At 41.0% G+C, this 21,236-nt stretch overlaps 1 protein-coding gene across 18 annotated transcripts in view; it reads left to right on the top strand.

The window, feature by feature from the left end:
• The window catches only part of epb41a (erythrocyte membrane protein band 4.1a), a 148,227-nt gene that overhangs the window by 30,727 nt on the left and 96,264 nt on the right, over positions 1 to 21,236 (top strand). For 17 of the 18 annotated variants that reach the window (XM_077196649.1, XM_077196647.1, XM_077196645.1 and 14 more), the window contains exons 2-8: positions 1,800 to 2,200; positions 8,261 to 8,992; positions 9,973 to 10,077; positions 10,628 to 10,670; positions 10,772 to 10,847; positions 20,443 to 20,661; positions 20,948 to 21,035. In XM_077196649.1, coding sequence (XP_077052764.1) covers positions 1,808 to 2,200; positions 8,261 to 8,992; positions 9,973 to 10,077; positions 10,628 to 10,670; positions 10,772 to 10,847; positions 20,443 to 20,661; positions 20,948 to 21,035 — 1,656 coding nt within the window. In that variant the 5' untranslated portion in view covers positions 1,800 to 1,807. The remainder of the gene's footprint in view (positions 1 to 1,799; positions 2,201 to 8,260; positions 8,993 to 9,972; positions 10,078 to 10,627; positions 10,671 to 10,771; positions 10,848 to 20,442; positions 20,662 to 20,947; positions 21,036 to 21,236) is intronic. The other variant, XM_077196650.1, reaches the window with a different exon arrangement.

Genomic DNA, 21,236 nt, shown 5'->3' with positions numbered 1-21,236 from the left:
TTTTGTTTAGTCCTATTCACACTCTTCAGGGTTCAGTGGCGATGTATGGCTGTAGTTTTGTGGTATAGTTCTTAGCTCGACTTTCACAGAATCTCTCATTGCACCCATATGCTGGGGTGAGTGAAAAAAATCGATTCACTTCAGGGATAGTGATTCTTTCTTGAACGATTCTGCTTAATTCACAATGATTTAGAATCAAATTCATGTTTTTTATTCTAAAAAATGTATTACAATTTAGTTTATTAAGTTTAAATAAAAAAAATAAAGTTACTAATTTAAATTATTATTAATGGGATAGTTCACCCAAAGATGAAAAGTCTCATAATGTACTCCCCATTTACTTAGTTTCTTCTGTGCATTACAAAACAAGAAATTCTAGACATGCAAATACAAAGAATGAGGACTGAAGCTTTTAGGCTTCAAAACAACACAGAACACCATAAAGTATCATAATAGTTGTCCATACACCAAAACATGCTATATTTTACAGCTTTAGTTAAATGATAGCTTTGTTGGTTTGAAAGAACATTCCAAAATGTAAATTATCCAGATATATTCTTTCTGTCCAGTGGATTATTAACCGCCTTTACTGAATTATTGAATCAGTTCTCATGAACATATCATTCAACTGATAAACTGATTCTTTGAGTTGCTCATTAATTGGACATCAATACATCTCTGATGAACTGTCATGAACATCTAAGGCAAGAATCTGATTTACCATGTGGGCAATTGGGCACATGGCCAGGTGGCACCATGTCCTGAAGTGTGTACGATTTTGGCCACGATTTGGCCACCTGAGACAAATTTTGCGAATCCTTAAAGATTCCTCTGATCCTAGGCCAATATCTGTAGTCTTTGATCGCTATTTTGACATGTTGACAGACAGCTGATTAATTAATGACCATTGAGGTCAAATTTTACCTCCAATGAAATTCTGCCAGTTTCAGAAGTTTTGAGGTACAGTCCTGCTGTGTTTCTTCTCTTGCAACAACCGTCAAAACCTATAGGAGCACATACTCTGATGACGCAATTAGTGCAACAACAACAAACCACCACTCGTTCCATACACAGTCTTCGTTTTTTCCCCATTTTTCTTTTCAAGACAAGCCATGATCAGAATTATCGCTAGAGATAATTTTTGTTTGCTCGTTCCCATTTCAATCCCGCATGTAATTGCAGCTCACCGTCAGCGAACGGGTCACGGATTGATGATGTAAAACTACAGACGAGTCTTCTGTTTTGAATGAATCTTGACTATTGTACAGTCTGATGTTAAAGACAACTGAGATCCCACAGTGTGACATGTCTTACTGCGGGGATCATGTTTGTACAGTCTGACAAGCAACAATCGTAAAGGACTATTGGAAATCGTACAGTGTGCACCCGCCTTTAGAAATGCTTACAATGTATTGACCAAAAATGTTACAATGATTTTATAGTATTGTGTTTGCACATTCCTCATCATTAAAAATCTCCTCCTTTCCCACAATTAGTGATAGTGTGGATTACGTGTACATTAAGGTTACTGAGCTTTGGCATTTTTCTGACCTGGGACAGCCTTGCACATTTACTTCATGTCACGTGAAAGGTATGCGCTAGGTATTGGGACAGGCCCATACTGTGAAAATCCCCTGGAAATAGTATAAAATCCGGACACTTTTAAAATACTATTTTCACTCTCCAATCTTAATCTCATTATATTTAAGATGAATATTATTTGAATTTGTATGTAGTCAGCAATTATAAAATGCTATAAATTTGATACGTAACTTTAACTGAAAGTTTTCTTGCTCCAGTGACTGCCATGACGACAGACGAGGCGGAGAGCGTTCAGAAGAAACAGGTGGTTGAACAGCAGCAGGAAGAAGAGGACCCCACTGCACAGGAGCCAGGCCCTACTGATACAGCTCAGGATAGTCCCTCCGGCACCTCGGCGCCCCCTGGGGGCTCGGAGGAGGAACAGCAGCTAAAGCCACGACAGCGCACCTCCGCTGGCCGTGGCCTCTCCCGCCTTTTCTCCTCCTTCCTGAAGCGTCGCTCACAGTGCTCCGAGGGCGAGGGGGTGGAGACGGAGAGGACTAGAGAGAAGGATAGCCAGGAAGAACCCAAAGCTCCTATAGCGGACCCCGAGCCAGAACTGCGTATAGAGGGCGATGTTGCTCTAGACCAGCACTCAATCAGCAGTACTGAAAACCAGGTAAGAAAAAGAATACATTGTCATTATAAGCCATTATTTGATGAAAGCTGCCTATCTGTAATTTTTAACATGTTTGCCATTTAACATTCTATGGTCTTAACAAAGAGTGATTGAATGATGTACAACAGAAATTCACTCATATTAAATCTATATTTGATTAGTTATCAAGACACACGTGATCCATGCTGTCTATTGCGCTTTTTCAGATTGTAGAGCCATGAGGTTGATATCATTACAAATTATGTTTTTTTTTTCTCGGATGAGAATTTGCTGCTAATCAGCACATTTTGACAGTTTAGATAGTGTGACATGAAGTGCAAAAGCCTTGATTTATTAGATCATTAAATATGCATTTGTTGAATTTGACATCATACCTGTTTGAGGTGTTTTGACTTATTGAAATATAATTTTATTTCCATTAACCTCCCCCCAAACTTTTTAGTGCAAACAATTATTAAAAGGTCAAAAACGCCATAAAAGTAGTGAACCAATTATACTGAAACACTGGAAATGAAATGAAATGAAATAGGCTATTTAATTTAAAATAACATGAAAATTAAAGATTTCATTCAAGCCAAAAAGCAAAAATAAAGTTCCCTTTCAAGGAAACTCGAGCTGCGTTGAGACGGGGTGGGAACGCCCCTGCGTGATTGCGTCGTGAAACAAGTGTATAATCAGTCCAATGGTGTGACGAGATGTCATAGGCGGGTAAAATCATCGACCAGGAAACTATAAAGCACACCTGAAAACAGACTGTGCTAGCTTCTGTGCCTTCAGCAAGAGCTCTCTGTATACTGTCTCTGTCTATTTGGTGTTGTCTGTTATTGCAAGCATGAATATTCAAACAATATATATGGGTCAATGACGTGGCGTGTCAATTCCGGTGTCCAAAGCATATTAATTACATTAAAAATGTATCCATTTTTAAATGCACTTCATTAAATGACTCAACTTCCCCCTCTTTAATTACTCATGTGAGAATTCAATATAAATAATTAATCTTGAAGGAACTATTGAGCTCAAAAGTCCCAAAACTGTCCTGGCTTAAAATCTGAATACAAAAATACAACAAAAATGTAAAAAATATTATTAAAAGTATTTATTATGGGCATAACTGTATTAATTTTTTCAACGATACCTACAAATATAGTGATAATACTAAGTTTATTTAAATTTTTATGACATAAAGACTTTTGTCTCCAAATTGTGATTTCTCTATTGTCATTCCTGGATAACAGACACAAATTACCATTTTGGACCATAATGCATTTTGGTATGTCAAGTGACATAATATTGTATCAAAAAGAAGACCCTGAAGGAGCACCAGAACATGTGCAAATGTGAGTAAGCTTCTCTTAAAATGTTGATATTTTGACCTTTTCGGTCACTAGTGCACTTTGCAGCAATATCATGTGTCCTTTTGGATAACACTAATAAAACATTTATAATGTTTTATATAAAAAAACTATCTATTTGATCTAAAATATTACCTTATAGCGATAATAGCTAAGATGTAATTTTCAATGGTGGTTAAATTAGTGCCTGATTATAAAGAAAAAATACAACCCCAAATCAGAAAAAGTTGGGACATTTTGTAAAATGCAATAAAATCAAGAATCTGTGATTTGTTAATTCTATTTAAACTTTTTTTTAACTGACAAAAGTACAAAGAAAAGTTTTCCAATGTTTTCGCTGACCAACATAATTGTATTTTGTAAATATGAACATATTTTGATTTTGATGGCTGCAACACACCCCAAAAAAGTTGGGACAGAGACATGTTTACCACTGTGTCACTTCACCTTTCCTTTTAATTACACTTTTTAATCATTTGGGAGTTGAGGATACTAATTGTTGTAGTTTTCCTAGTGGAATATTTGCCCAATCTTGTTTGATACAAGACAGCCGCTCAACAGTCTGTGGTCATCGTTGCCTGATTCTCCTTTTCATGATGGGTCTTACATTTTCCAAAAGAGACATATCTGGACTGCAGTAAACAGGCAGACACATCCCTTCTATGGTGCAGAGTGTCTAGAAACCACTCAGTTTTAGCATGTGCAGAATGAGGCCTGGCATTGTCTTGCTTCCCAGGAAAGATGTCATCTTGATGGCAGTTTATGTCTCTGTACAATCCAAATACATGCCTCCATGTCAATGGTACCTTCAAAATAATGCATGTTACCCATACCGTTTGCAATGATGCACCTCAATACCAGGACAGATGTTTGCTTTTGCACCTGTCACTGGTGAAAGTCTGGTTGGTCCCTTTCGTCTTTGGGACTGAGAACTCGGTGTCCATTTTTTTTCCAAAAACAAGCTGAAACATGGACTCATCTGACCACAGCACACATTTCCATGGTCTTCTAGACCATCTGAGATGAGCTCAGGCCCAGAGAACTCGCCGGCATCTCCACAAAGAATTGATGTATAGCTTTCTCCTTGCGTAACAGAGATTCAAGTGGCATTTCTTAATGCAGAGTCAGACTGTGTTCAGTGAAAACGGTTTTCCAAATTACTCCTGAGCACATGTGGCTGTATTTAACGGATCAGCATGATGGTATCTTGTGCAATGCCATCTGAGGGCTCAAAGGTCACCTACATTCAACAGAGGTCTTCTGCCTTGCCCTACACAGACTGAGATTTCTCTGGATTCCCTGAATCTTGTGACAATATGAATGGAAGATGATAAACGACATACATTCTTTGCAATCTTGCATTGAGAAATGTGATTTTTTTAATTGTTTAACAATTACCACCACACCATGTAGCTAAAATGAAAAATTGAACATTACAAACAAACCACAAATAGAAACAAGGCCCAGTGCTTAGAATCAACCATTTAATTATGATCAAGAAACACTGGCAGTACAACCAAAACAGAGGTGTAAGTGGAAAGAATAGCCACATAATTGGTTTGTTTTGGTCTTGTAAATCCATAAATGTTCCAGCAGATGATGGATAGCTTAGCCAGCAGTTGATGATATTAATCATTGCTATATAAAACTAAATAAGCTATGTGTTAATATTAATAATAATAAAAATAAAAATAAAAATAAAAATCTCACCATCGGCATTGGCGTGTTCCACCTCTTTAGGTGACGGCTTACAAAAGAAATCTGTCAGCGTTCGTTTCATCTTCTTATGGAGACGATCACACGCGTTGTTCAGGTTCGATAAAACAGAACGAGCAGTGCGCTGCATTTTTATGTTGCTAGACAACCACCGAAACAGCTGTCCTGTCAGTCAAGTAAACGTCAAATCAGCCTTTTAAATTTCGCGTAATAGTCAGCACCCAAATATATTTTTAGGTCGCAACGATTATATTTCAGGAGCATATGCGGCCAAAATGGCTTTGATTTCGAGCATTGATGTTAATTTCGAGCCCTGATGTTTCTTGTAATGTTATAGCCATAGTTATTTATTTCTTGATTTTGGTGTCTGCGTTTTTTAAAGCCGTCTCCCGCGGACGCAGTGACGTTTTTAAGCGCGAACCCGAATCGCCGTTGCTAGGAGGGCGCCAGCGCCTCTGCCTCGTGAGTGGATGATAGCCCTGAAGACGCCTAACACCCGAATCATCCCGCGAGCTGTTCGTTTAATAGTCGACTCGGAAGAAAGCGAACATTTTAACAAAAATAAAAAGCGAGGCGGAAGAAATTTTGCCATTGCGCACCGCCACAATAAAAAAAACATAGAGGAAACACTGCATTGTGGAATAACTCCCCAAATTCCCTGAAATATTACCGATAACATGATGAGCTAGCTGCAGGCGTTTCAGCTAGCTCCGTTCCGGCAGTCTGCGGTGGATCTTGTCTTCGACTGGATGAAGATTCAGCAGCTTTGAAATATGCAGTCATTTTAGGATTTTTTTTCAATATATCTTGGTCCCGTTGTTCTCTTAACTTTAGTAATTTACGTTTTTGTGCTCCACTTTCATGCTTTCTTTCAGCCATTCTGCCACTATGCCGTCCAGCAATAGCAGTGAAGTAAATGAAAATGATTGACATGATTTGACCAGCAGCAGCTGATTGGATAACCAATTCACTTCCACGGAGAGCAATCGCGGAAATACGGAGCCCGGGAAGTCACCTGTGGGGAAAAAAAAAAACAATCCGTGGCGACGGTTTTGCAATCCGTTCGCTCAGTTTATAAACCGTACTCACGAATTCTCAAACTGTTCCCTCGGTTTAACAAATCGTGCCCACGGATTAATAAACCGTACCCACGAGTTTCTAATCCGCGGTCTCAGATTTGTAAACCGTGCCTTCAGTTTTTGCAATCTGTACCCACCAATTCATAAACCGTGCCCATGCTTTCACAATCCGTTCCCACGGGTTTGTAAACTGTACTCACGGATTTGTGGCCTCTCCCCCAGTCTGTGCCGGATGATTCAACCTGGCCTCCTGTTTAGGGATGCTTTTCATTATGTTTAAACTTAGTTTTTTTAAATGGATAATTTCTTGAATTTTCTAAAAAACGACGTATCTTTAAAGTAATTTTTTGGGAGGAAAAAGCTCAGTATAATAGAATAAGCAAAAAAATATGACTTCACATATGTACCCTGTAATTATTAAAAAGCCATTATTACAAAAAGGTACGCAGTATATTTTCTTGATAAATTGCTCCCAAATGTAAGATTGTTGTATCATAATAGTAGAATAAGTACCCCTTAGTTCTGTAATACTTACAGTATAAATACAGTATATATTTTTTATTCTCCTGGTTGTTACCCCTTTATTTCCCAAACTTTACATATTGTTCCCTTATATTACATGTAAGTACTTTATAGGTACACTATAACAGAAAGTTACACTGTAAAATCTCTTTAATTACGCAGTACTTTCCCGGCATTAATCTAAAGCGTTACCCAATGTTCCTCGGTAAAGTCACTTTTTTGCAAGCTAACTAAAGATCAATGGTCAATGCATGGCTTTCCTGAGTTAAATGTAACATTACGTGTCATTGTTTGCAAGCTGATTTAGCAGCTGAGAAGCACTAATTAAACTTCTCTGTTTTAGTCAGTTATTTCGGCCCTTCAAAACTCTTTTGTGACGAAATCAGAAATTAATTTCCAGACGAATAGTTTCGGTTGCCAAAACTTTGGTGCATGCAACACTACATAAAAAAAAATATCATAAAAGTAGTCAATATGACTAACTTCCAAGTCCTTTGAAGCAACAGTATGTAATTTTCTTTTCTGTTGTATATAATATATAATAATAGTAATGCTGCTGTTAATGAGTTGAAGTGGAAGTTAATAGGAAGTCCCCCGGTTTCAAAGAGAAGGCTTAAGTCCAGTCCCAAACTAAAATGCATTATATAGCTGTTTTAAGTGAAAACAACTAGCAACTGTCTGTGAAACCAGGCCTTTCTAAGATTTTCTACGTTTTTTTTTTAAGCAAAAAGTATGAGTAACACTTATCCTACTGGTGTGTGGGCTTAACAACATGTCAGGTATGACCTCAGGATGACAACTGGATGTTCAAACTGTTCGCATGTAGAAAGGGATGTCTGTCCAAAGGCTAACTGGACTGTGGAGCTTCACACATCTGACATTCACACGTTTGTGTTACGGTCAAAGGTTGCATGTTAAAACCTTCTCTGTGCAGCTCTCATCTGTTCCAGCAGCACTAAAAGCTTTCTGAGAGGCTGTTCATACTGAACAGGCACTGCTAACTGCTGTCAACATGCCTCAGCTTTTTCCTTTCCGCTAGCTTTTTATTATTTATTATAATCTCTTTTTTCACTTGAATAGAGACATTAAACCACGTGTTATGGTTGCGAAGATTTTACAGTTAAAGTCACAATGCTTTAAGTAGCTTTAACGGTTCTATGCATCACTTGTTGATTGGATGTTGCGATACAAAAAACAAAAAAAATCTTTCCTGGAAAACTAGTTTGTTTATTGTTTAAAATGTTGGGCCAGTTTCTTGAAGGGAGGTTAAATTCCATTCTTGGAAAAACTGAAAGAATCATTTTTTATGAATCCCTAGGCCTAGACATTGTTGATTGTGTATTATCTAAGCTTTGGTTTTTCACACGTTTAATTCTGTCTTCCTCCAGCAAATTGTAGCAGATCAGAAGGAAGACGCAGAGCTGGATTCAGGCAAAGGAGAAAAGGGGGAGAAGGGGGAGAAAAAGGAGAAGAAGGTTAAGAAGGAAAAAGAAAAGAAGGAGAAAGCAGACAAGGAGAAGCCAGAGAAGAAGGAGAAGCCAGAGAAGAAGGAGAAGCCAGAGAAGAAGGAGAAGCCAGAGAAGAAGGAGAAGCTGGAGAAGAAGGAGAAGCTGGAGAAGGAGAAGCTGGAGAAGAAGGAAAAGCTGGAGAAGGAGAAGCTAGAGAAGGAGAAGCTAGAGAAAGAGAAGCTAGAGAAAGAGAAGCTAGAGAAGAAGGAAAAGCTAGAGAAGAAGGAGAAGCTAGAGAAGAAGGAGAAGTCGGAGAAGAAAGAGAAAGCAGAGAAGAAAGAGAAGGAGAAAAAAGAGAAGGAGAAGAAAAATGAGGACAAGGCCAAAGGAGAGGAGGGAGATAAAGACAAGGACTGTGAGAAGGAAAAAGAGAAAGTAGAGGAAGAGCCAAAGCCGGAAGATGCAGGTGCAGCAGAAACTAAACTAAAGGAGGAAGGAGAAAAAGAGGAAGAGAAAGATGATGAGGAAGAGGAGGAGGAGAACGCAGTGGAGGAGGAAGAGGAAGAGGAGGAGGAGGAGGAGGGGAAGAAGCAGAAAGCATCTCGCCGCCCCAGGATCATGCACTGCAAAGTCAAGTTGCTGGATGATACCCTCTTTGAGTGTGAACTGGAAGTAAGCGACAAGCACACACAAAACACACAACCGCCGCTTTTGTTGCTAATCAAGTGTGGTGTATCATTGTATAGTCCCGGGAGAGTGACTCTGAAACTCAAGCATTGCTCAAGGGCTTTTACTTCATTTGCTAATTGACTCTCAGACTACCAAGGGACTGTTTCTGCTGATGTGACACTTTGGCCTGCTTTTGTTGCGATCGTACTGTGGCTCTTAAAAACCGACTGAGCTGACTCCATGTCTACCGAGAAAGCATTCTAAGCGAAACAGAACATCCTTATTAGAAGGAACTTGACCTGCAAGTCTCGCTTTACATTCACAGCTATTTCTGACGTTAGCATGTAGCAAGCTAAGATAACAATTCGATTTCATGACTCACACAAGAGTCTATCAGAATTGAATCTACCTTATTTTTAACGTTGTAACTTGAATGTGTTCAGTCTTCAGGTCTCAAGCCCTTCCAGTTATTTTAGCTGTAACAAAAATTTGTTGTTGTTATGCTGCGTGATATAGCTAACTGTTACTTGTTATCATATTATATAAATTATTATCGTAATCATAAACACACTGGTTAGTAGCACAAATTACTTTAACATTTACAGCATTATGTTATTCTTCCAGTTTTTTGTTGAGTCTCCACACATTCAAAGAAAATAGGTTACTTCCGGCATTGAAAAATAAGGTGGATACCAACTTACAAAGACAACTATTTATGTAGAACATACATTATATGCTTCAAAAATAGTAAGTGAAACAGTCAGCATAATTCAACAATGTTTCAAACAGAAATGTGCTACATTCTTGTCACATGACCTCCTTTATTTGCATGTGATCTATTTATCTTGTAAAAATATCTTAACCTTTAGCAGTCCCATAATAGTAATTAAATAAAAAGTAATTTGCTTTAAAAACACAAGTCTGCTTAAAACACTAAAATAGGACTATGTTGTTATGTTTTAACTACATTTCTTTGTTTCCAGAAACATGCCAAAGGCCAGGAGCTGTTTGCAAAGGTGTGTGACCACTTGAACCTATTAGAGAAGGACTATTACGGTCTGGCCATATGGGAGACTCCAACCATAAAGGTACCTCAATCTGTTGGCACTCACTCACATTCTTTTAATATTTACTGCTATTTTTTTTCTTGACAGATTTTTTTCTTCAGGTTTAATTTAGCTTTTGAAATGTTCATATATATTTTTTAAATGATTGACTGTATGTATTTTAAAAATAGATTTGCTTTCTTTATACTTATCAGGAGTTTTGTTTGCACTAAAGGCCTGATCACACCAAGAACGATAACTATAACTTCACAGTTTTAATACTGAATCTCATTATATGAGAATAGATATGTCTATAGCTATAACAATAAATATAAAAAGGACAATATCTGAATCACTTAATGAAGATGATGAACAATAAAAACATTGAGAGCCAATCAGAATACATCCAACATTAAAGAGCTTGAGTATTTAAAACGGCAAATGACTCAAATGCAGAACTTGCTTACAATTATACAGAACATATGGCGGGGAAGCCTATTACTATTGTACTACTATTGTTGTAGTTATCTTAGTTATCATTATCGTTCTTGGTGTAAACAGGCCTTTAGTTAAAGCTTTCTTTTTCTTTCAGACATGGCTGGACTTTACCAAGGAGATCAGACGGCAAGTACAAGGTGAGTAATCGATCAAGCTCGTTGGTATATGTTATAATTATCAGAAAGTCAGTCTCTATTTTCTGTTGTTGCTATTTTAAATCATGTTTACATATATCTAGGCACCAACTATGATTTCACATTCAATGTGAAGTTCTACCCACCTGATCCTGCCCAGCTATCAGAAGACATCACCAGGTGAACAGCACTTTCTTTATTCTATATATAATGTGCAGACACACCACAGTCTCTCTGGAGTTCTGGCCATGCGATTTGAGTTTTTCATTGACCTTTGCATTCACCCATCTTTTCCTCTGTCTTTCCTTAACGTTTCTTTTGCCTAATGTCTAGGATTATAGCCTTATAGAAATAAAATCGGTTTGGCAATATGGCTTAGTACGATTATCAAATCACAAAGGCTGCGATCTAATAAAATATATTATAGACTTCTGGGTGTCATGTTCTTGTCCTCTGTGTTCATCACCTGCCACATTAAGGCACATTTTGACAGGATGTAAGGTGGCTCTTAGCCAAGGTCGGTTTACTTGGCGCCATGACCAAGTATTGCGATGTTTGGCTTCAGCATTGGAAGGCAAGCGTAGTATGACCAATAAGTTGCCGCCTGTTCTAGCAAAACATTACACGCAGAAGACAATATTCCTCCGCCCAGGCGAGCAACCACCAAGAAAAGGTGCTAACACCAATTCTCGCCCAGGACAACGGGAAGCTGCTAGGGACTGGAAGATGCTGGCTGATCTTGAACAACGGCTTATTTTTTCACCTGAGATTGCCACCACTAACCTACGACCAGATATTGTTTTGTGGTCTGGATCAGCACGCATTGTTCAACTGATAGAGTTAACAGTGCCATGGGAGGATGCGGTAGATGAGGTATATGAGAGGAAGAAATTGCGTTATGCTCATCTGGCCACTGAAGCAGAACAGCGAGGATGGAGAGTTCAGGTTTATCCAGTGGAAGTGGGTTGTCGAGGTTTTGTGGCACACTCTACAACCCGGTTCCTCAGAGACGTCGGATTCAGTGGTCAAGAGTTGCGTCGCACAGTAAAGAACTTATCTGAAGCAGCAGAAAGGAGCAGCAACTGGCTGTGGTTGAGACGGAAAGATTCTAGCTGGCTGAGTACAGGCCGCCATGCTACGGTTTCGTAGAATTCTTGAAACCTTGAAGGGTGTTGGTTTATTTGTATAGGTTGTATAGTATTTACAGTCATTACGTTCCTGTGTATATTGCGTGAATGACGGGATGTTGGGCAGATATTGTGTTTTGCAGTAGGTGGTATGCCATACGGAACCGTTGCCACTGAAACTGCATATTAACGCACCAGTGGGGCTCGACAGCCTTAGTCAAACGGGTTGGCGCGTATGGTTGGGTTGCGGAGAGATTGTGAGATTGTGGTTAGGTCTCAGCAGCACTATTGGTTTATTTGTAGAGATTGTATAGTATTTACAGTCATTACGTTCCTCTGTATATTGCGTGAATGACGGGTGGTTGGGCAGATATTGTGATTTGCGGTAGGTGGTATGCCATACGGAACCGTTGCCACTGAAACTGCATATTAACGCACCAGTGGGGCTCGACAGCCTTAGTCAAACGGGTTGGCACGTATGGTTGGGTTGCGGAGAGATTGTGAGATTGTGGTTAGGTCTCAGCAGCACTGTTGGTTTATTTGTAGAGGTTGTATAGTATTTACAGTCATTACGTTACTGTGTATATTGCGTGAATGACGGGTGGTTGGGCAGATATTGTGTTTTGCGGTAGGTGGTATGCCATACGGAACCGTTGCCACTGAAACTGCATATTAACGCACCAGTGGGGCTCGACAGCCTTAGTCAAACGGGTTGGCGCGTATGGTTGGGTTGCGGAGAGATTGTGAGATTGTGGTTAGGTCTCAGCAGCAAGAGGGAAGTAGAGGTCAGTAAGCTGGGCTGAGTTGAGTGGGGGACGGAGGGGGGTGACTCTGAGACGCCAGAGTCACTGTCGAGCCCTCTTGAGGTGTCGTGGGCTAGTCGACGAAACACTGAGGACGGAAGGTGCCCACTTGAAGACCCTAGAGATGTTCCCTACTCCGCTCAATCCAGAGGGTTGTTATGGGGGGACCGTACTGTGGTTGCAGCCGTTATGTGTGCTGACGCGCAAATACACTATTAACACCAGACACAAGGAGATTCACGTCACCAGATGGAAAGAATTGTAAATGGATGGAGAAGCATAGGTTACTGTAAAGCTACGTCTTAGTTGGTGCTTATCTTGGCGAAAGCCGAGTACAAATCAGCATGAAGTTTTAACATCTACTCTCGTGTAATGGAAATCATGAAGATCTGGATACGTCCAGTGACTGCGGTGAATAGTGCTGCTGGCAACAAGGGAAAGACCTTGTGACAGCCTGGAGAGACAGCTGACAGGAGGAAAGAGACCCCAATGGGGCTGGTAAGGGTTAGCTACCCTTGTCGGCAGTATCCAGCTCTGTGTTTACAGGATGCTGGAGACACCCGCCCAAGGCTTCTGAAAAATTAAAGAGGAAAATACCCCTAGAGTCTGCGAGAGCAGGGGCGGAAGATGACTCAATGGCGGACAACATGGTTAACGACTTTGGAATGGAAACGGATATGAGTTTGGAGAGTACTTCACAAAAGACTAGTTCAGGTTCAGCAGTTAGCAAAGCCATTGAACTCCAAGCTTGTGTCTGTGGCTGGAGCAAGGCGACAACGGTCAGGGGTTTGAAGATTCATCAAGGGAAAATGAAATGCTTGAGGGAGAAGGGACAAGGGCCTCGCATTGATCAGTACTTCTTACGGAGTCAGTCAAGTCAGTCGAATGAAATCCAGCGACAGGAAGCAAACCACAGTTCGCAGGATATCAGCACCCCTGTCATAGAGGAGATGAGGGTTTGCACAGTTAGTGATGAACACATTGATTCTTGTGAACCCAGTCAGACTAACCAGCATAAGAGAGAAAAGAACCTCAACGGGCATAGGCCTGGAGTTAGATGGCCAAGAGCTAGTGAGAAAACTGCATGGGACACGGTAAACACAGATCTATGCTTTGCATTGGAAAGATTAACTGGTACAGTTGAAAAGAAGCTGAATAAATTTGGGGACATCATTTAAGCATATGGAAGTGAGAGGTTTGGTGTGGAAAAAAGGAAGGAAAAAGTACAAACCACTCCTGGATTGTCTAGACGGCAGCAGAAAATTGAAGGGTTAGCTAGAGAAAGGAGACAGCTGAGGAAGCAATGGAAAAGAGCGGAACAAAGTCAGAAGGAGGGACTCAATCTCTTACAAAGGGCCATAAAAGATAAGCTTGCAACATTACGCAGAGCTGAGCGCCTACGGAAACGCTACAAAAAGAAGGAACGTGCGAGGGCTAATTTCTATAAAGATCCATTCAAATTCATAAAGAAGTTATTCACCAGTGAGAAGAATGGCACTTTAAAAGCGTCTAGGGTTGAGCTAGAGAGATATTTGGAGGAAACGCATACAGATGCAAAAAGGCATGAGCCTATGTCAATTCCGTCAGACATCCCACCTGTCAATCCACCAGAATACCAAATGGAGGTCTGTGCACCTAAGTGGAAAGAGATAGAGCAGGTTGTGAGAAAGGCAAGGGCTTCATCATCTCCAGGGCCTAATGGAGTTCCGTACAGAGTGTACAAGAGTGCTTCAGGAGTTCTAAGGATTCTGTGCAAATTGATAAAAGTGGCTTGGGAAAAGCAGGTTGTACCTAGATCATGGTGCCGAGCAGGGGGAGTCTTTATACCCAAAGAAAAAGATGCTACAAGCATCAGTCAGTTTCGCCCTATTTCACTATTAAACGTCGAAGGCAAAATTTTCTTCAGCATTATTGCTCAGAGATTGTCAACCTACCTATTAAAGAATGGCTTCATTGACACTTCAGTTCAAAAAGCGGGCATTCCAGGATTCTCAGGATGCTTAGAACATATCAGTGTTATCTGGCAACGATGCAATCAGCTAAAAAGGAGAGGAAGGAGCTCCACGTGACATTCCTGGATTTGGCTAATGCATATGGTTCAGTGCCACATGAGCTTCTTTGGGCATCATTTGATTTTTTCAGGGTACCGATGTCGATAACAAATTTAGTGAAAGCCTATTTTGGAGATTTGCAATTTAGTTTCTCAACTCCAGATTTCAGCACTACATGGCAATGCTTAGAGGTTGGAATAATGGCAGGATGCACCATTTCTCCACTGGCTTTTACCATGGCAATGGAAGTAATCATTAGGGCATCAAAATGGGTAGTAGGAGGAGAGCGCTTGACCAAGGGACCAGGGATGCGACTACCACCAATCAGAGCATACATGGATGACATGACAACCATGACTACAACGGTAGCCTGCACTAATCGGTTATTGGGGAAGTTAACAGATAATATTGAATGGGCACGAATGCAATTTAAGCCCTCTAAATCAAGGAGCATCACAATAGTTAAAGGCAAGGTAGTAGATAAAATATTCTTCATTAATGGTGAGGCAATACCAACAGTTTCTCAGAAGCCAGTGAAGAGTCTAGGGAGATGGTACGATGGGGATCTAAAGGACACAGTTCGAGTGGGAGAAGTTAGACGACAAGCAGTTGAAGGGTTGAAGAGCATAAACAGCTGTGCTCTACCAGGCAAACTAAAACTCTGGTGCTTTCAGTTTGGTCTACTGCCAAGGTTGCTGTGGCCACTGACTGTGTACGAGGTTTCTTTGACAACAGTGGATAAGCTGGAAGCGTTAATAAGTTCATACATCAGGAAATGGTTGGGAGTTCCACGCTGCCTCAGCAGAGTGGGACTTTATAGTGAAGGAGTATTGCAGCTGCCAGTCTCTGCTTTAACCGAGGAGTTTAAGTGTGCCAAGGTCAGACTGGAAATGACTTTAGCAGAGTCACGCGACAAATGTGTAAGGGAGGCAGCCCCTGTGGTAAAAACTGGTTGAAAGTGGTCAGCAAAGAAATCTGTAGTAGAGGCAAAGGCTGACCTTCAAATTGGGGATATCGTGGGACAGGTACAGCATGGAAGAGGGGGTTTTGGGCTCAGTTTAGCTCCTCCTAAATGGCACAAGGCAGGCCCAGCTCAAAGGAGGAAGCTGGTAGTCAACGAGGTGCGAAAGCAGGAGGAGAGGATGAGATGTATAAAGGCCATTTCCCAGGCCAAGCAGGGAGAGTGGATGAGATGCGATAGTGTGGAACAACGCAAAATGGGCTGGCAAGACCTTTGGTCAATGGAAGAGAGTAGGATCAGTTTCCTTATTAGGTCAACATATGATGTTCTCCCATCACCGCAGAACCTAAACCTCTGGGTAGGAGAGGATCCCTCTTGTCCTTTGTGTTCATCACCTGCCACATTAAGGCACATTTTGACAGGATGTAAGGTGGCTCTTAGCCAAGGTCGGTTTACTTGGCGCCATGACCAAGTATTGCGATGTTTGGCTTTAGCATTGGAAGGCAAGCGTAGTATGACCAATAAGTTGCCGCCTGTTCTAGCAAAACATTACACGCAGAAGACAGTATTCCTCCGCCCAGGCGAGCAACCACCAAGAAAAGGTGCTAACACCAATTCTCGCCCAGGACAACGGGAAGCTGCTAGGGACTGGAAGATGCTGGCTGATCTTGAACAACGGCTTATTTTTCCACCTGAGATTGCCACCACTAACCTACGACCAGATATTGTTTTGTGGTCTGGATCAGCACGCATTGTTCAACTGATAGAGTTAACAGTGCCATGGGAGGATGCGGTAGATGAGGCATATGAGAGGAAGAAATTGCGGTATGCTCATCTGGCCACTGAAGCAGAACAGCGAGGATGGAGAGTCCAGGTTTATCCAGTGGAAGTGGGTTGTCGAGGTTTTGTGGCACACGCTACAACCCGGTTCCTCAGAGACGTCGGATTCAGTGGTCAAGAGTTGCGTCGCACAGTAAAGAACTTATCTGAAGCAGCAGAAAGGAGCAGCAACTGGCTGTGGTTGAGACGGAAAGATTCTAGCTGGCTGAGTACAGACCGCCATGCTACGGTTTCGTAGAATTCTTGAAACCTTGAAGGGTGTTGGTTTATTTGTATAGGTTGTATAGTATTTACAGTCATTACGTTCCTGTGTATATTGCGTGAATGACGGGATGTTGGGCAGATATTGTGTTTTGCGGTAGGTGGTATGCCATACGGAACCGTTGCCACTGAAACTGCATATTAACGCACCAGTGGGGCTCGACAGCCTTAGTCAAACGGGTTGGCGCGTATGGTTGGGTTGCGGAGAGATTGTGAGATTGTGGTTAGGTCTCAGCAGCACTATTGGTTGATTTGTAGAGATTGTATAGTATTTACAGTCATTACGTTCCTCTGTATATTGCGTGAATGACGGGTGGTTGGGCAGATATTGTGATTTGCGGTAGGTGGTATGCCATACGGAACCGTTGCCACTGAAACTGCATATTAATGCACCAGTGGGGCTCGACAGCCTTAGTCAAACGGGTTGGCGCGTATGGTTGGGTTGCGGAGAGATTGTGAGATTGTGGTTAGGTCTCAGCAGCACTGTTGGTTTATTTGTAGAGGTTGTATAGTATTTACAGTCATTACGTTACTGTGTATATTGCGTGAATGACGGGTGGTTGGGCAGATATTGTGTTTTGCGGTAGGTGGTATGCCATACGGAACCGTTGCCACTGAAACTGCATATTAACGCACCAGTGGGGCTCGACAGCCTTAGTCAAACGGGTTGGCGCGCATGGTTGGGTTGCGGAGAGATTGTGAGATTGTGGTTAGGTCTCAGCAGCAAGAGGGAAGTAGAGGTCAGTAAGCTGGGCTGAGTTGAGTGGGGGACGGAGGGGGGTGACTCTGGGACGCCAGAGTCACTGTCGAGCCCTCTTGAGGTGTCGTGGGCTAGTCGACGAAACACTGAGGACGGAAGGTGCCCACTTGAAGACCCTAGAGATGTTCCCTACTCCGCTCAATCCAGAGGGTTGTTATGGGGGGACCGCACTGTGGTTGCAGCCGTTATGTGTGCTGACGCGCAAATACACTATTAACACCAGACAGAAGGAGATTCACGTCACCAGATGGAAAGAAGCGTAAATGGATGGAGAAGCATAGGTTACTGTAAAGCTACATCTTAGTTGGTGCTTATCTTGGCGAAAGCCGAGTACAAATCAGCATGAAGTTTTAACATCTACTCTCGTGTAATGGAAATCATGGGGGCCCTAAACAAAACATTGTGAGGGGGTCCCTGTCAGTGCATTCAGAAAAACACCAAAATGTCTAGAGCAGTGTGTGATTCTCTTGTTTTCCTATGTTGTTTGTTTAACATTAAATGACAGAGACAGCAGCAGGTTTATTATTATTATATTGTCTGATATATATTTACAAGTGTTCGATTATTTTCCCAACTGTTTATGTTCACTTAAGACAGAACTGACTGCATTTAAATGAAAACTCGCCAAGACGGACATTTTAACACAAAATGTATTTGTCCGTTTAAGCACACGCCGAAGCCCATAGTAGACTGTAGCCTACTTGTTCATGGTTCGTTCTATCTCGGATCACACGCACAGAAAGCTGCTTAGGAAACGGTGTCTCTTTCGCAGCTGTTTTATACAGTATATATATATATATATATACTGTATATAAGGGTCAAATCGTTTGGCCAGAGATCCAGAGAGACTGTGATGTGAGTGGACAGTCTGCATACAGGTCCTTCTCAAAAAATTAGCATATGGTGATAAAGTTAATTATTTTCCATAATGTAATGATAAAAATTAAACTTTCATATATTTTAGATTCATTGCACACCAACTGAAATATTTCAGGTCTTTTATTGTTTTAATACTGATGATTTTGGCATACTGCTCATGAAAACCCAAAATTCCTGTCTCAAAAAATTAGCATATCATGAAAGGGGTCTCTAAACAAGCTATTAACCTAATCATCTGAATCAACTAATTAATTATAAACACCTGCAAAAGATTCCTGAGGCTTTTAAAAACTCCCAGCCTGTTTCATTACTCAAAACCGCAATCATGGGTAAGACTGCCGACCTGACTGCTGTCCAGAAGGCCTTCATTGACACCCTCAAGCAAGAGGGTAAGACACAGAAAGAAATTTCTGAACAAATAGGCTGTTCCCAGAGTGCTGTATCAAGGCACCTCAGTGGGAAGTCTGTGGGAAGGAAAAGGTGTGGCAAAAAACGCTGCACAACGAGAAGAGGTGACCGGACCCTGAGGAAGATGGAGAAGGACCGATTCCAGATCTTGGGGGACCTGCGGAAGCAGTGGACTGAGTCTGGAGTAGAAACATCCAGAGCCACCGTGCACAGGCGTGTGCAGGAAATGGGCTACAGGTGTCGCATTCCCCAGGTCAAGCCACTTTTGAACCAGAAACAGCGGCAGAAGCGCCTGACCTGGGCTACAGAGAAGCAGCACTGGACTGTTGCTCAGTTTTGCATGTAATTCGGAAATCAAGGTGCCAGAGTCTGGAGGAAGACTGGGGAGAAGGAAATGCCAAAATGCCTGAAGTCCAGTGTCAAGTACCCACAGTCAGTGATGGTCTGGGGTGCCATGTCAGCCGCTGGTGTTAGTGCACTGTGTTTTATCAAGGGCAGGGCCAATGCAGCTAGCTATCAGGAGATTTTGGAGCACTTCATGCTTCCATCTGCTGAAAAGCTTTATGGAGATGAAGATTTCATTTTTCAGGACGACCTGGCACCTGCTCACAGTGCCAAAACCACTGGTAAATGGTTTACTGACCATGGTATTACTGTGCTCAATTGGCCTGCCAACTCTCCTGACCTGAACCCCATAGAGAATCTGTGGGATATTGTGAAGAGAAAGTTGAGAGACGCAAGACCCAACACTCTGGATGAGCTTAAGGCCGCTATCGAAGCATCCTGGGCCTCCATAACACCTCAGCAGTGCCACAGGCTGATTGCCTCCATGCCACGCCGCATTGAAGCAGTCATTTCTGCAAAAGGATTCCCGACCAAGTATTGACCATTGTGTGCATAACTGAACATAATTATTTGAAGGTTGACTTTTTATTTTGTATTAAAAACACTTCTTTTATTGGTCGGATGAAATATGCTAATTTTTTGAGACAGGAATTTTGGGTTTTCATGAGCTGTATGCCAAAATCATCAGTATTAAAACAATAAAACACCTGAAATATTTCAGTTGGTGTGCAATGAATCTAAAATATATGAAAGTTTAATTTGTATCATTACATTATGGAAAATAATGAACTTTATCACAATATGCTAATTTTTTGAGAAGGACCTGTATACTGTATATATATATATATATATATATATATATATATATATATATATATATATATATTTATATATACTTATTATATGTGAATTGAATTGGAACCACAATAATAATAAAATTCATATTTTTATAAACAGCCATATAGGACAGTAATTTCTCTCTCTCTATTCCTCTCTCTCGCTTACTCACACACTAATTTTAAAACTAATCTCTAATACTTGCCAGATTAAATCATTAATAAAATGGAAAGCCTCCTGTTGTTTCGTACCAAGTGAGCATGCAATTCTCTAGCCAGTTTCATTTTCACACTCGTAAATTACAAAACCCCTTTCACCCTGAATAATCACAGCGGCACACTGACGTCACTTTACTGCTGTTGTCACAGTACCAGTTTTTAACTCTTGTGTATTACATTCTGCTACAAAAACTTGTCCCAACTTGTAACATGTGATATCCTGGCACTTAATGTTATAATGTCTTTGAGTTTTTGAGCTTAAATTAAATTACTTGCACTGCGCAGGTACTACTTGTGTTTGCAGCTGCGGAAAGACATCAAGAACGGCCGTCTGCCCTGCTCTTTTGTGACCCTGGCCCTGCTGGGCTCTTACGCCCTGCAGTCTGAGTTGGGTGAATACGACCCAGAGGTTCACGCCAGTGACTATGCCAAGGAGCTCCAGCTGATCCCAGGGCAGACCAGAGAGCTTGAGGAGAAAGTCATGGAGCTTCACCGCACATACAGGTGATCATGACTGTTTCTTGTTGGTGGGGTGATGATTATGATTTATTTACATACATATATACTTATGATAAATTGATGTTTGGGAAACTTTTGTTAGCCCAGGGGAATTAAAAGTACATTTACTAGAGGTTAGGATTAAAATATATGTTTTTGTGCTTTTTGCACGTTTCGTTATTAAGTTAATGTTATGATCCTGAGTAAAATTAGATAGGAATTTAGTGTGTTGCACTTTCAAATATACTGTCTAGTTTGCAGGATATATGTAGCATGTTTTTTCCCCCTGCAGATCTATGAGTCCAGCTCAGGCTGATATGATGTTCCTGGAGAATGCCAAAAAACTGGCCATGTATGGGCTTGATCTCCACCAGGCAAAGGTACAGTAGATTGACAGAAGGCACTTTCCAAGAATGCAATTCGAAAAATAAGGGTTTAAAATAGTTAACCTTCAGAAAATGTTTGCAAATGAGTTGTTTTATTGTTTTTCCTTCTTTATATGTTTGCAACACAGCTTAAAATCAAATAAATAAAATCTTTAACATTTTTAAATAAGTTAAATGCAAAAATATTATATGCCA

Source organism: Siphateles boraxobius, unplaced genomic scaffold (genome assembly GCF_051911475.1).
Source record: "Siphateles boraxobius isolate OS27281-9 unplaced genomic scaffold, OSU_SipBor_1 35, whole genome shotgun sequence".
In the NCBI taxonomy this organism is placed as follows: domain Eukaryota; kingdom Metazoa; phylum Chordata; class Actinopteri; order Cypriniformes; family Leuciscidae; genus Siphateles; species Siphateles boraxobius.
The sequence above is the reverse complement of the archived record's forward strand: the minus strand, read 5'-3'. Positions and strand labels throughout refer to the sequence as shown.